Source organism: Hypomesus nipponensis, chromosome 12 (genome assembly GCF_054491055.1).
Source record: "Hypomesus nipponensis isolate SF chromosome 12, ASM5449105v1, whole genome shotgun sequence".
NCBI lineage: Eukaryota > Metazoa > Chordata > Actinopteri > Osmeriformes > Osmeridae > Hypomesus > Hypomesus nipponensis.
Genome location: NC_140372.1, coordinates 1,712,501 through 1,724,727, shown reverse-complemented (window position 1 = coordinate 1,724,727; position 12,227 = coordinate 1,712,501). Strand labels below are relative to the sequence as shown.

The window sequence follows — 12,227 nt, the reverse complement described above, 5'->3', positions numbered from 1 at the left end:
TTCCAAACATACTTCTTAAAAGTATATCAAAAGTGAAGTGAAGTGGGGAAAGAAATGGGGACAGACCCAACCTCAATTCCCACACAAACACACCACACATACACACACACACACACACCAGTATTCCCAAATCAAATAAAAATGTTACAAGCAATGTTACATTGTTACAAGCAATGTTACATTGTTACAAGCAATGTCACAGAGGGCTTCACATACACCCATAGAACAGCCCCTCAACCAACCTCAACCCTCAAGGAAGACAAGGAAAACCTCCCAGAAAAACTTACTACAGGAGAAAAAATTGGAAGAAACCTTGGGAGAAGCAATTCACTGAGGGATCCCCTCCTCCAGAGACGGTTGGTGAAAGAGAGTAGCAGAACACAGGCTAAACATAGTCATACAACAGAGAAGTGTCAATGTGTGTTGAAATGCCAAAATACAGTGGTCAACTTGGGTCAGTTGGTAGATGTCAGTTTAAGCAGAGGTAGCCACAGGGCTGGGGACTGTGATCAGCGCAGCATCACAGGCAGTGCAGCATCACAGGCACTGTCACATATCAATGTCCACTGGCGACCAGGTCAACGTTGGCAGACCGACGGACCAGGCAGGTGCTGACCACTTCAGCCCCCCACACCACAGCGGATGTCCCTCAAAAGGTTTGAGGGAGTTTCCTTTTCTTCTGAGGGTTGGGTTGCTTATCAATGCTGATCAATGTGGGTTTTTGTGAAGCCTTTCTAAGAGTTATATAAGTCTGGTTTGATTTCCTGTCCACTGGGAGATCAACATCATATGTTCCCTGCTGGCTGTTGTGTGTACTGTGCTATGTGCTATGCACTATGCTTGCTGCTCCAAGCCAAGGAGCTCCCTGTTAGATACAACCACTCCACCAAAGGCAAATTTACTTCCATTACAATTACTGGTTGAATCAATACGTGAGTGTCTTGACTGAATACAGAACAGCAGATGATCTAGTGGTGGTTAGAGAAAAAGAACAGTGCAATGACTTTACTATAATATTACAGATGACAAAAAGAAAAACAATCCTGTCTCATGAAAGTTTTTTTGAGAATGTTTATTTACACACAGCTGGTGTTCCAGATAGTGTAAGACAGTCACTCTCGCTCTTCTCCAATGGGCTGCCAACCCTTCGTACGTCTCCTGAGGAACCAGTGAGAATGTTTTCCTTCATTTCATAGATTTTTTTTTCTTTTTTACCTCAGTGCTGCTGTTAATGGAGACTGGGATTAATAGTGGCAGGGGGCAGGAGGGGGGCAGGAGGGGGGCAGGAGGGGGGCAGGAGGGGGGCAGGAGGGGGTCAGGAGGGGGGCAGGAGGGGGGCAGGAGGGGGGCAGGAGGGGGGCAGCTGGTCCTCTGGGTTTCAGGACGGGGGTTTGAATTCTTTCCCACGCTCAGCCATCGCCTCCGAGTGGCGGACATCTTGAATGGAAGGTCTTCAAGAGGATAAGAGTCTGTGTGTGTCTGTCTGTGACTGTCTGAGAGTGTATTTGGGTGTGTGTTTGTTCGTGTGTGTGTGTAAATTTGCAGAAATGCAAAGGTGTTTACGTGCGTACGCGCAAGTATGGATCATTCTAACTGGACTGAAGCTGTTCAACTTAAATCAAATCCCCAGTTTGTCTTTTCTCAGTGTTGTAAAGCTCTCCCAGCATGTTCCAAATGTTTCCAAGAAGCTCTGAGCAGCACCCTCCCCTCCTCACACTGCAGAGCAGAACTGACACTCAAATATCAGGCGTTACGCTTCACTTCAGGAGAAAAGGGGGATATTGGCAAGAAATAATTATTATGTATTCATTTAGCAGACACTTTTATCCAAAAGCAATATAGAGGGTTGAACCCACAACCTATTGATCTGCAAACACTCTACAATCACTCGTTAAAGTTGTTTTGTGTGAGTCTGAGCAGGAGACGGACCAGAGAGATGTGCTATGAAACACCAGGGTGTCTGAGCAGGAGACGGAACAGAGAGATGTGCTAAGTGGAGGAGGAGGGAGGGTTGACATTGGGGTTGGGGGAAAAAGGGGTTGGGGGTATGGAGAGCTACGCTTCACTTCAGGGGAAAAAGTAGATATTGGGAAAGATAATGATAATGTATTCATTTAGCAGACACTTTTATCCAAAAGCAATATATTGAACCTGCAACCTATTGATCTGCAAACACTCTAACCACTGAGCAACAGCCATCTACTCTCTCCTCTCCCCTCTCCTCCTCCCTCCTCTACTCTCCTCAGACAGCACGGTCAACTACATGGAAGCGTTTGAAGAGCGGGTGGATGTTCTTGCCCAGGGAGGCCCGGCTGCTGCGGCTGTACTCCATGTAGAAGGCATCATCAGCTCCAGACATGGAGCCCATCGTGCCGGCTCGCCTGGAGAACTGGAGACAGAGGGATGGAGGGATGATGAGAGATATGGAGGGATGAAAGAGGGATGGAAAAAGAGATAAACTATTTGAAATAACTAATTATTGGACACAGAGCTTGTCCTCAGCTCTCAAGGTCAGCGCTGTAAGTAACTCACTGGATTAACAACAAAACCACCAAGCCAGAGATTTAAGACGTCGGTACATGCTATTGCTTAAGGATTTGATGTTTTCTAAGAAGAAAAAAAGGGGGCCCTTCATCTGAGTACTACTAATTGTAAGTTGCTTGGCAAAGAAAGCCAGGGCTGTTTGAGGATAAGACTCACACACACACACACACGCAGCAGTATACCAAGCAGGTTACCTGAGGTCTTCCTCCCAGCTCCCCCATCACCACCTCCTCCTCGGCATCCAGATAAGACGCAGCTAGAACCTTCTGCAGCAGCTGGTACTGTTCCTCTGGAGAACATCAGGTCATCAAAACAAACAAACAACGACAGGGACAGAAGTCTTTGTGAGGCCAGTGTCTCTCCTGAGTGAGAGTGTGTGAATCACTGGGCGGGAGGTGAAACACCAGAGAGTCTGAGCAGGAGAGAGCTTCTCACCTCGGAGCAGACAGATGTGCTAACTGCAGAGGGAGGGGGTGGATCAGGGTTGGTGTTGGGGGAAGGGAGGTGGGGAGGGGGAGAGCTACGCTTCACCTAAGGGGAAATGGGAGATATTGGGAAGAAAATAATGATGTATTCATTTAGGAGACACTTTTATCCAAAAGCAATATAGAGAGTTGAACCTGCAACCTATTGATCTGCAAACACTCTAACCGCTGAGAAACAGCCATCTACTCTCTCTTCCTTTCCTCTCCTCAGACAGAAAGGTTAACTACATGGAAGGTGACTGATGATTGGTTTATCTGTGGATCCCTCAAACAGCCCTGCACCAGTGAAATCTATTTATTAAAGAGTCTTTAAACAACAAAAAGTATGACTTTTTTCCTGTTTTATTAACAATTTTCAATTTGGGGTCCAGAAAAAAACAGAAATTGCAGGTCCGTTCAGGACACAAACTATAAACAACTTGTTTTTACTGTAAAAAGTAACAGAGAACATTTTTAATTGTTATATTTGTAACAAAAACAGTTTCTGGGTGATTAAACCTAATACATGAACACAGCATGAAATAACTTATCAACAAAACCAATTTAGGTGGGACTCGACAGGCTGGTTTCCAGCCGTCTGCAAGATGGGCCCGGAATGCATTTTGCTTTGGCAGTTACCCAAAAGTCTGCACCATTGGGGGGGGGGGGGGGAAGAGTTCCATATGAAGCCAGATTATAACAGATGTCATTCAAGTGGCGGCCCCAGCCCTGTGTCCACTGAGAGGACTCAGGGTAGCAGGGCCAAACGCTGGGGAGGATCCTGCTCCAACGCCTGTCCTCCTGGACGTACACTCAGAGGACAGACTGACTGCAGGCCTCCATCACTTCTTCATCCTTCAACCTCTCCTCCACCACCATCACCATCATCATCATCCCATCATCATCATCATCATCATCATCAGCTCCGTGTTGGGTTCCTCTCCCAGTGTGCTCGCCATCCTTGCAACCCCTGCAGAGCCACGCCCCCTGTGGAGCCACGCCCCCTGTGGAGCCACGCCCCCTGCGGAGCCACGCCTCCCTGCAGAGCCACGCCCCGCAGTGGAGCCGTCTACTTGCGGAAGCGTTTGAAGAGCGGGTGGATGTTCTTGCCCAGGGAGGCCCGGCTGCTGCGGCTGTACTCCATGTAGAAGGCATCATCAGCTCCAGACATGGAGCCCATCGTGCCGGCTCGCCTGGAGAACTGGAGACAGAGGGATGGAGAGAAGGAGGGATGATGAGAGATATGGAGGGATGAAAGAGGGATGGACAAAGAGATAAACTATTTGAAACAACTAAATATTGGACACAGAGCTTGTCCTCAGCTCTCAAGGTCAGCGCTGTAAGTAACTCACTGGATTAACAACAAAACCACCAAGCCAGAGATTTAAGACGTCGGTACATGCTATTGCTCAAGGATTTGATGTTTTCTTAGAAGAAAAAAAGGGGGCCCTTCATCTGAGTACTACTAATTGTAAGTTGCTTGGCAAAGAAAGCCAGGGCTGTTTGAGGATAAGACTCACACACACACACACACGCAGCAGTATACCAAGCAGGGTACCTGAGGTCTTCCTCCCAGCTCCCCCATCACCACCTCCTCCTCGGCATCCAGATCGGACGCAGCTAGAACCTTCTGCAGCAGCTGGTACTGCTCCTCTCTGGAGGAGAACATCAGGTCATCCTCCTCCATGCCCGCCATCTTGGTTATGACCTGGAGTCCCCAGGGAGCAGAGACCACAGTTACCTCACAACTACTTGAATGTGAATCAAGCAAAACAAAACAACGACAGAAGTCTTTGTGAGGCCAGTGTCTCTCCTGAGTGAGGCCAGTGTCTCTCCTGAGTGAGAGTGTGTGAATCACTGGGCGGGAGGTGAAACACCAGAGAGTCTGAGCAGGAGAGAGCTTCTCACCTCGGAACAGACAGATGTGCTAACTGCAGGGGGAGGGGGCTGATCAGGGTTGGTGTTGGGGGAAGGGAGGTGGGGATGGGGAGAGGTAGACTGGAGGGACTGAATGGGGCTTGAAGCCAAAAGCCTTCAGATCCAAAAGCTAAGCCTGAAATAGCAGGGAGTCTGACTGTGTTGCTTTGATGTGTGTAGGTCGTTCATTTGAGTCTCTGGTGAACATCTTAGGAGGCTGTCGAGTATGGGGGCTGAGCAGCTAGGAGAGAGCACAGGGGCTTGGATAGGTGTGTGTTTGTGTGTGTGTACCTTGAAGCTGTATCCCTGGTCCACTAGGAACCTCTGTCTCTTAGTGGAGTAGGCCATTTCCTGGGTGTCCTGAGAGACCAGAGAGTAGAAGTAGGCGTTGTATTCCTCTGCCACCATCCCTACACAGGAACCGAGGGTGTGTGTGTGTGAGAAGAGAGAGATAGTCAAATGAAAGGAAAGTGATCTTTTGGTACCTCACGATTAGATTACAATCGATTGTTGGGGTCACGATTCAAAATAAATAAATACATTCTAAATTTGTGAATCGCTACAAGACTGAATCGCAATTCGAGTGTGAATCGATTTTTTAACCCACCCCTAATTCCCTTGACATTATGTAAATGTATACATAGGATTACTTAATTAGTTTAGGTTATTTCTTAGCTGTACGTTAAATTATCATTCAATTCTTCAAACTTTATTCATATAATATATTGTTGATGGGAAAAGCAACTCGTTAGGACTTGTGTATGTTCTAAGAGTTGTTATTCTAGGTTTGTCTAGGACGCTGCTGGTCCAGTGTCCTGCGGGGTGGGGTCACCTTTCTTGGCTCTGAGGACGCGGCCCAGCCTCTGGGCCTCCTGCCGGCGGGAGCCCCCGTGGGAGGAGATCTGGATGAGGACGTTGGCCTCCGGGAGGTCGAAGGAGGTGTCACCCACCTGGGACAGAGAGGGCAGGGTCGTCACCACGGTGACAGTGTGCAGGGTCGTCACCACGGTGACAGTGTGCGGGGTCGTCACCACGGTGACAGTGTGCAGGGTCGTCACCACGGTGACAGTGTGCAGGGTCGTCACCACGGTGACAGTGTATGTGTAGTTCCTTTACTGTTCGTAACAGTGGCTCTCAGACCTTTCAACTTAAAGTAGAAATACCGCACTCAAGCTTGTCTCATTGCTTATTTTGACCAGTTTATTCCATCAGTCATTGTCAGTGTGCTAAGGACGAAACGCGTCTGTGAATAAACTGGTCAAAATAAGCAATGAGACAAGCTTGAGAGTGCGTTTTTTTCTACTTTAAGTTAGTCTTTTTCACTCGCACCCTAAATCGCCTTTATTTTGGAAGTAGAGCGCGCCTATCCTTACAAAATCTCAGACCTCTCACCCACCAGGGATATTAACGTCCAATTTTATACTTTACATCATTATTATTTCACTATTTCTTGAGAAATCTAAAAACCTTACCAGAGAAATATACAAACTGCACCCACAGCAATGTCCCACATGTTCCTTTCATGTACTTATTCAAACTGGGGACTTTGCCCCAAAAATACAAAGCTTGTGATAAAACATTCCCCAAGTACTTTGACCTTAAACAGCTGAGTGAAAAGGACATAACAGCATCCAGCTTCAGTTCACTCAGTTCACTCAGTCTATGAACAGCCTTCTCATTCCAAACAGAACACACTCCCTTCAAACCGGGACCCAATTAAAACCTGATAACTTTCTTTCTCAGAATACTTAAGCAAATAAGACCATAGAAATGTGAAGGTGCGCACTTGCCTCGCCTGAACCGTATATGAAAAACTAAGTGTGAGCTTCCAGGAAATCCTTTCTGATCTCCTAACTACTAACAGAGGAAACAAGTCCAAATTGCCAACAAAAAATAAATAAATTAAGAAATGATTAAGAATATTATGCTGTTTAGTGGCAACATTCAAACATCACTGGCAAAACAGCCCTAGAGTCTTGCTGGTATTCGTGTTATGGTCCCCAAAGGGAGCAATAACGATTGTTTTTATTAAGCCTGTTATTGTATTTGTCTATAGTTCTTGCAAATTTATGCAAGTTGACTCGGTAGCGAGTACTGCCGTTGCTCACGTTTGTATTTTAGGTGCATTATTGTGCTTAAGTAGTTTTAATTAATAAATAATGGGTATATTGCTATTTGCTACAGAATGCTTAGCCTACCAAGATCAAAGGAAGCAGACAGTGTATAGTGCAGACAGTGGGGGGGGGGGGGGGCACTCAAATCCTAGAAAAAACACTGGAGTCTATGAGTTTTACGTGCAGTGTACTTCGATTGGAAATAATCAAAATGGTCTTTGTTCTGTTAATTAATCAAGCAATTTTCTGCCTCGTTTCATCATTTTAGGTCAACGAGGCAGATTACCTTGGAGATGAAGATGGTGTTGATCTTTGGGTTGTGTTTGAAGTTCTGCAGGATCTGCATACGCTCTCCCTGGGATGTCGGCCCATAGATGTAGGGTCTGGAGAGGGAGATATGGAGACAGAGAGAGAGGTATGGAGGGAGGGAGAGAGTGGGAGGTATGGAGGGGGAGAGAGAGAGAGGTATGGAGAAGGAGAAGAGAGAGAGAGAGAGAGAGAGAGAGAGAGAGAGAGAGGTATGGAGAAGGAGGAGAGAGAGAGAGAGAGAGAGAGAGAGGTATGGAGAAGGAGGAAGAGAGAGAGAGAGAGAGAGGTATGGAGAAGGAGGAAGAGAGAGAGAGAGAGAGAGAGAGAGAGAGAGAGAGAGAGAGAGAGAGAGAGAGAGAGAGAGAGAGAGAGAGAGAGAGAGAGAGAGAGAGAGAGAGAGAGAGAGAGAGAGAGAGAGAGAGAGAGAGAGGGAGGTATGGCAGACGGGATGTATGGAAAGACAAGAGAAGGAGGGATGAAGGTGAAGAACAGGAAGGAGGAAGGGCTGTTTTAAAGGACACAACTGCTTCATGTACACGGACATACCGGTCCACTTCACAGGCACCGTAACCAAAGTCAAAACGACAGGAGTGGGAATTTAACCTTACACAAAGACACCTGTTTCTTCAGCGCAAAACAGGAAGTAGGATTAGCAGTAAACAAGACAACAAGTTGCAACAGCGGGTCTGAGGGGAAGCAACAGGGGGTCTGAGGGGAAGCAACAGGGGGTCTGAGGGGAAGCAACAGGGGGTCTGAGGGGAAGCAACAGGGGGTCTGAGGGGAAGCAACAGGGGGTCTGAGGGGAAGCAACAGGGGGTCTGAGGGGAAGCAACAGGGGGTCTGAGGGGAAGCAACAGGGGGTCTGAGGGGAAGCAACAGCGGGTCTGAGGGGAAGCAACAGGGGGTCTGAGGGGAAGCAACAGGGGGTCTGAGGGGAAGCAACAGGGGGTCTGAGGGGAAGCAACAGGGGGTCTGAGGGGAAGCAACAGGGGGTCTGAGGGGAAGCAACAGGGGGTCTGAGGGGAAGCAACAGGGGGTCTGAGGGGAAGCAACAGGGGGTCTGAGGGGAAGCAACAGGGGGTCTGAGGGGAAGCAACAGGGGGTCTGAGGGGAAGCAACAGGGGGTCTGAGGGGAAGCAACAGGGGGTCTGAGGGGAAGCAACAGGGGGTCTGAGGGGAAGCAACAGGGGGTCTGAGGGGAAGCAACAGGGGGTCTGAGGGGAAGCAACAGGGGGTCTGAGGGGAAGCAACAGGGGGTCTGAGGGGAAGCAACAGGGGGTCTGAGGGGAAGCAACAGGGGGTCTGAGGGGAAGCAACAGGGGTCTCTGGTCTGAGTGACGACTAGCGGAGCGGCAGCGTACTTGTTGAGGCGGACTGCGTACTCCTTCAGAGCAAACACGTTGTCAGCGAACACCATGATCTTGTCGTTGCGGCGCTCGTGGAAGCGGATGAGGAACTGGCAGGCGCGGAACTTGTTGGGGTTCATGGTGTACAGCAGCATGCGCTTCCTCGTCTTGATGGCCACGTACTCGCGGTAGAACTCTGGAGACATGGGACACCACACCTGGCAGCAGGTAGAGGGCGGTGGGACACACCAGAAGCTGTCACCACAGCTAACATCGCATACAGTCCATTTTTTTTAATGAGTGAGTTCCAAATATTTCCGAAGGTCCCCACAGCCAAGTAATTTTTTTCAAAACGGTAGCTAGCTTAGTCAGCTTCCGGGCTAAGTTACCTAGCATTAAACCATTGTTATTCTTACTTGTTAGCCTTCTAATTAATACATTCTGAAGCCATCCAAAAGCAGTTGTCACCTAGTTTTTGTCAGAAAATATTCAATTGGAATGTTCACATCACATATTTGTGATGTTACACTGTGGAATCCACATTCGAACTATCACATATTTGCTCATTAACGTGTTAAAGATATATTTGGGGGTATTTGTCATGCTTTACTGGACAGTATTTAGGTGAAGTGTGACAGGAAAGGCAGGAGGAGAGAGAGAGAGAGAGAGAGAGAGACAGAGAGAGAGAGAGAGAGAGAGAGAGAGAGGGGAAGACATGCAGTGAAGAGCCATGGCCAGATTCAAACCCAGGCTGCTGTGGTCAGGCCCTACAGGGAGGCTGCCAGGAGGGAAGCTCTATTCCATCTTACGACACGTTGAATGCACCTCTGCACACTGGACCTTAGCTAAGCACCTCTGCACACTGGACCTTAGCTAAGCACCTCTGCACACTGGACCTTAGCTAAGCACCTCTGCACACTGGACCTTAGCTAAGCACCTCTGCACACTGGACCTTAGCTAAGCACCTCTGCACACTGGACCTTAGCTAAGCACCTCTGCACACTGGACCTTAGCTAAGCACCTCTGCACACTGGACCTTAGCTAAGCACCTCTGCACACTGGACCTTAGCTAAGCACCTCTGCACACTGGACCTTAGCTAAGCACCTCTGCACACTGGACCTTAGCTAAGCACCTCTGCACACTGGACCTTAGCTAAGCACCTCTGCACATTGGACCTTAGCTAAGCACCTCTGCACACTGGACCTTGGCGATGTAGCCGTTGTTCTGCAGCTCCATCCAGTTGGCCTCGAACAGCTTGGGTCCAATCAGAAAGTTCAGGTCCACGATCTTGTCGTCCTCCCTGACCAGCGTGGCAGTGAGGCCCAACTTGCAATGGGCCTGGACGATGGTCAGAACACGCCGGAACATCTTGGCTGAGGACAAGATGAGCAAGCGTCTGTTTGGGTGTGTCTGGTCTAGGTGCTTCCCTACTCCGACACAGCCGATTCAAAAAAACGGGAGGTTGGAGCAGGGAGGATGACAGAAAGTAAGGCAGGATGGATGACGTGAGCTCACCGGGGATGGTGTGAACCTCATCCAGGATAATGAGGCCCCACTCCTGGCTCCTCATCCACTCCATGACCCTCTCTGCCTCCCAGGAGCGCTTGGTGGTGTGACCCAGCATGGAGTAGGTGCTGATGGCTACAGAGCAGCCGATGGGCTTGTCCTGTCACAGGGATATCCAGTACCCAGACTGTACTCACACTTACTATTCACTCACTTAGCAGGTTGATTTTATCCACAGCGACATACAAAAACAATTATTGTTGTACACCCCAGAGGATGTTTAAAATGATCTCCCAGAGGGTGAGTATATGTATGTTCCAGGGGCTACCTTGGCGTCGGAGGTGAAGCGACAGATCTGGGAGTCGTCGATGGTGGACCACATCTTGAACTGGGACTTCCACTGCTCCACTGATACAGAAGAGTTTCCCAGAACCAGGCAGCGCTTCCTCACCGTGCATGCTGCCGTCACTCCCACCAGGGACTTCCCCGCACCTGGACACACACACGCGTTTGATTTTCCTATCCTAGTGGGCCTTGTGTAATTTTAATGGAGGATTTCAGGAGAACAGTATTGTGCTTTAAAACCACGTTTGCAATTAATCATAACAGCATGGCCTGGCCTTTTACCAGTCTAATACCTTTCAAATATGTGTTTTAATTAACAGAACAAAGGCCATTTTGATTATTTCCAATCGATGTACACTGCACGTAAAACTCATAATCATTCATAATAGACTCCAGTGTTTTTTCTAGGATTTGAGTGCCCCCCCCCCCCCCCCCCCCCCCACTGTCTGCACTATACACTGTCTGCTTCCTTTGATCTTGATAGGCTAAGCATTCTGTAGCAAATAGCAATATACCCATTATTTATTAATTAAAACTACTTCAGCATAATAATGCACCTAAAATACAAACGTGAGCAACGGCAGCAATCGCTACCTAATCAACAGACGTGCAATTTCGCTAGCAGGGGAAGAATACAAACGAATATCACCAGTTAACTTCATTTAAATTTGCAAGAACTATAGACTAATATAATAACAGGCTCAACTGAACTGACAACATAAGTTATACAACTTACAGTTCTCAAGGACGCACACACGCAATCTCTACTGCGCTGTGAAGCGTGTGTCGGTGCTATTCTTAAATAATTTATAATACATTACAATCATGAACTGTCATCACCAGCTGCATTAGGGTACGGCACTATCTATAATTCCAGTTATTAATATTTGTGGCATCTTAATCACCGAATGCATCGCACGCACTGTTCACTAGTGAATATAGCAATAGAAACAATGTTTGTACAACTCTATAAAGGATGCATGTCTTATAGAATAAATTGTGTCTATTAAAATTATATATTGGGCTAATTAAAGTTAAGTTTTATGAACTTAGAAGTTTGCTTAGGCTTAAACATTGTCTCACACGGTATAGGGAACAGGTATGGAGCTAGAAAGCTGACAAAAGTATCTGAATTTGAATATGAAAGATCTGAAATATTTGTGTCAAATTTCATGAACTCAACTGAAATATTTTTCCGTTGAATATATAATATATGAATTATTTGTATGCCGAATTTAATCAAACTGAATTATTTTGATCTAAAAATACACGTTTCTAAAATTCGGATTCTTGAAATTCAGATTGCGGAAATTCAGATTTTGTCTGAACTAGGCCAAAGGTGAAACAGTTTGCTTTTACAGGAAAAAGTAGACGATTTCAGAATGACCGAACTAGAGAATGTCTATTTTTTATATATTCTTAACAGGCTCTGACCGGACTTTACCTCAGAACAAATTGAGTTGCTAGTTGGAGGAAGACCCAGATCCAGTTTTGCCGGGTTCGCGGTTTTCCCGCGGAATTGGGCTACTTTTGAAGTGTTGCCGCGGGTTGAATTTGTTGTCTGCTGGTTAGGGTACACCTAAATATTTCACTCTCTATAACCGATCTGAAATGTGACTTAGCAAATGAACATAGCCTATAGGCTGAACATTGACTTTGATAGGAATAAGGAGACAATGAA

The 12,227-nt window shown here is 47.3% G+C and overlaps 1 protein-coding gene across 1 annotated transcript in view; it reads right to left on the bottom strand.

Annotated features, from left to right (window-relative positions):
* Positions 1–3,353: 3,353 nt before the first annotated feature.
* Positions 3,354–12,227, bottom strand: part of ercc3 (excision repair cross-complementation group 3) — a 16,158-nt gene continuing 7,284 nt past the window's right edge. Inside the window, exons 8-16 of the mRNA XM_084667723.1 lie at positions 10,530–10,693; positions 10,211–10,361; positions 9,884–10,068; positions 8,710–8,912; positions 7,326–7,422; positions 5,758–5,875; positions 5,217–5,335; positions 4,567–4,716; positions 3,354–4,209 (exon numbers count right to left, since the gene is read on the bottom strand). Of these exons, the coding sequence (XP_084523849.1) occupies positions 4,078–4,209; positions 4,567–4,716; positions 5,217–5,335; positions 5,758–5,875; positions 7,326–7,422; positions 8,710–8,912; positions 9,884–10,068; positions 10,211–10,361; positions 10,530–10,693 (1,319 nt within the window). The 3' untranslated portion in view covers positions 3,354–4,077. The remainder of the gene's footprint in view (positions 4,210–4,566; positions 4,717–5,216; positions 5,336–5,757; positions 5,876–7,325; positions 7,423–8,709; positions 8,913–9,883; positions 10,069–10,210; positions 10,362–10,529; positions 10,694–12,227) is intronic.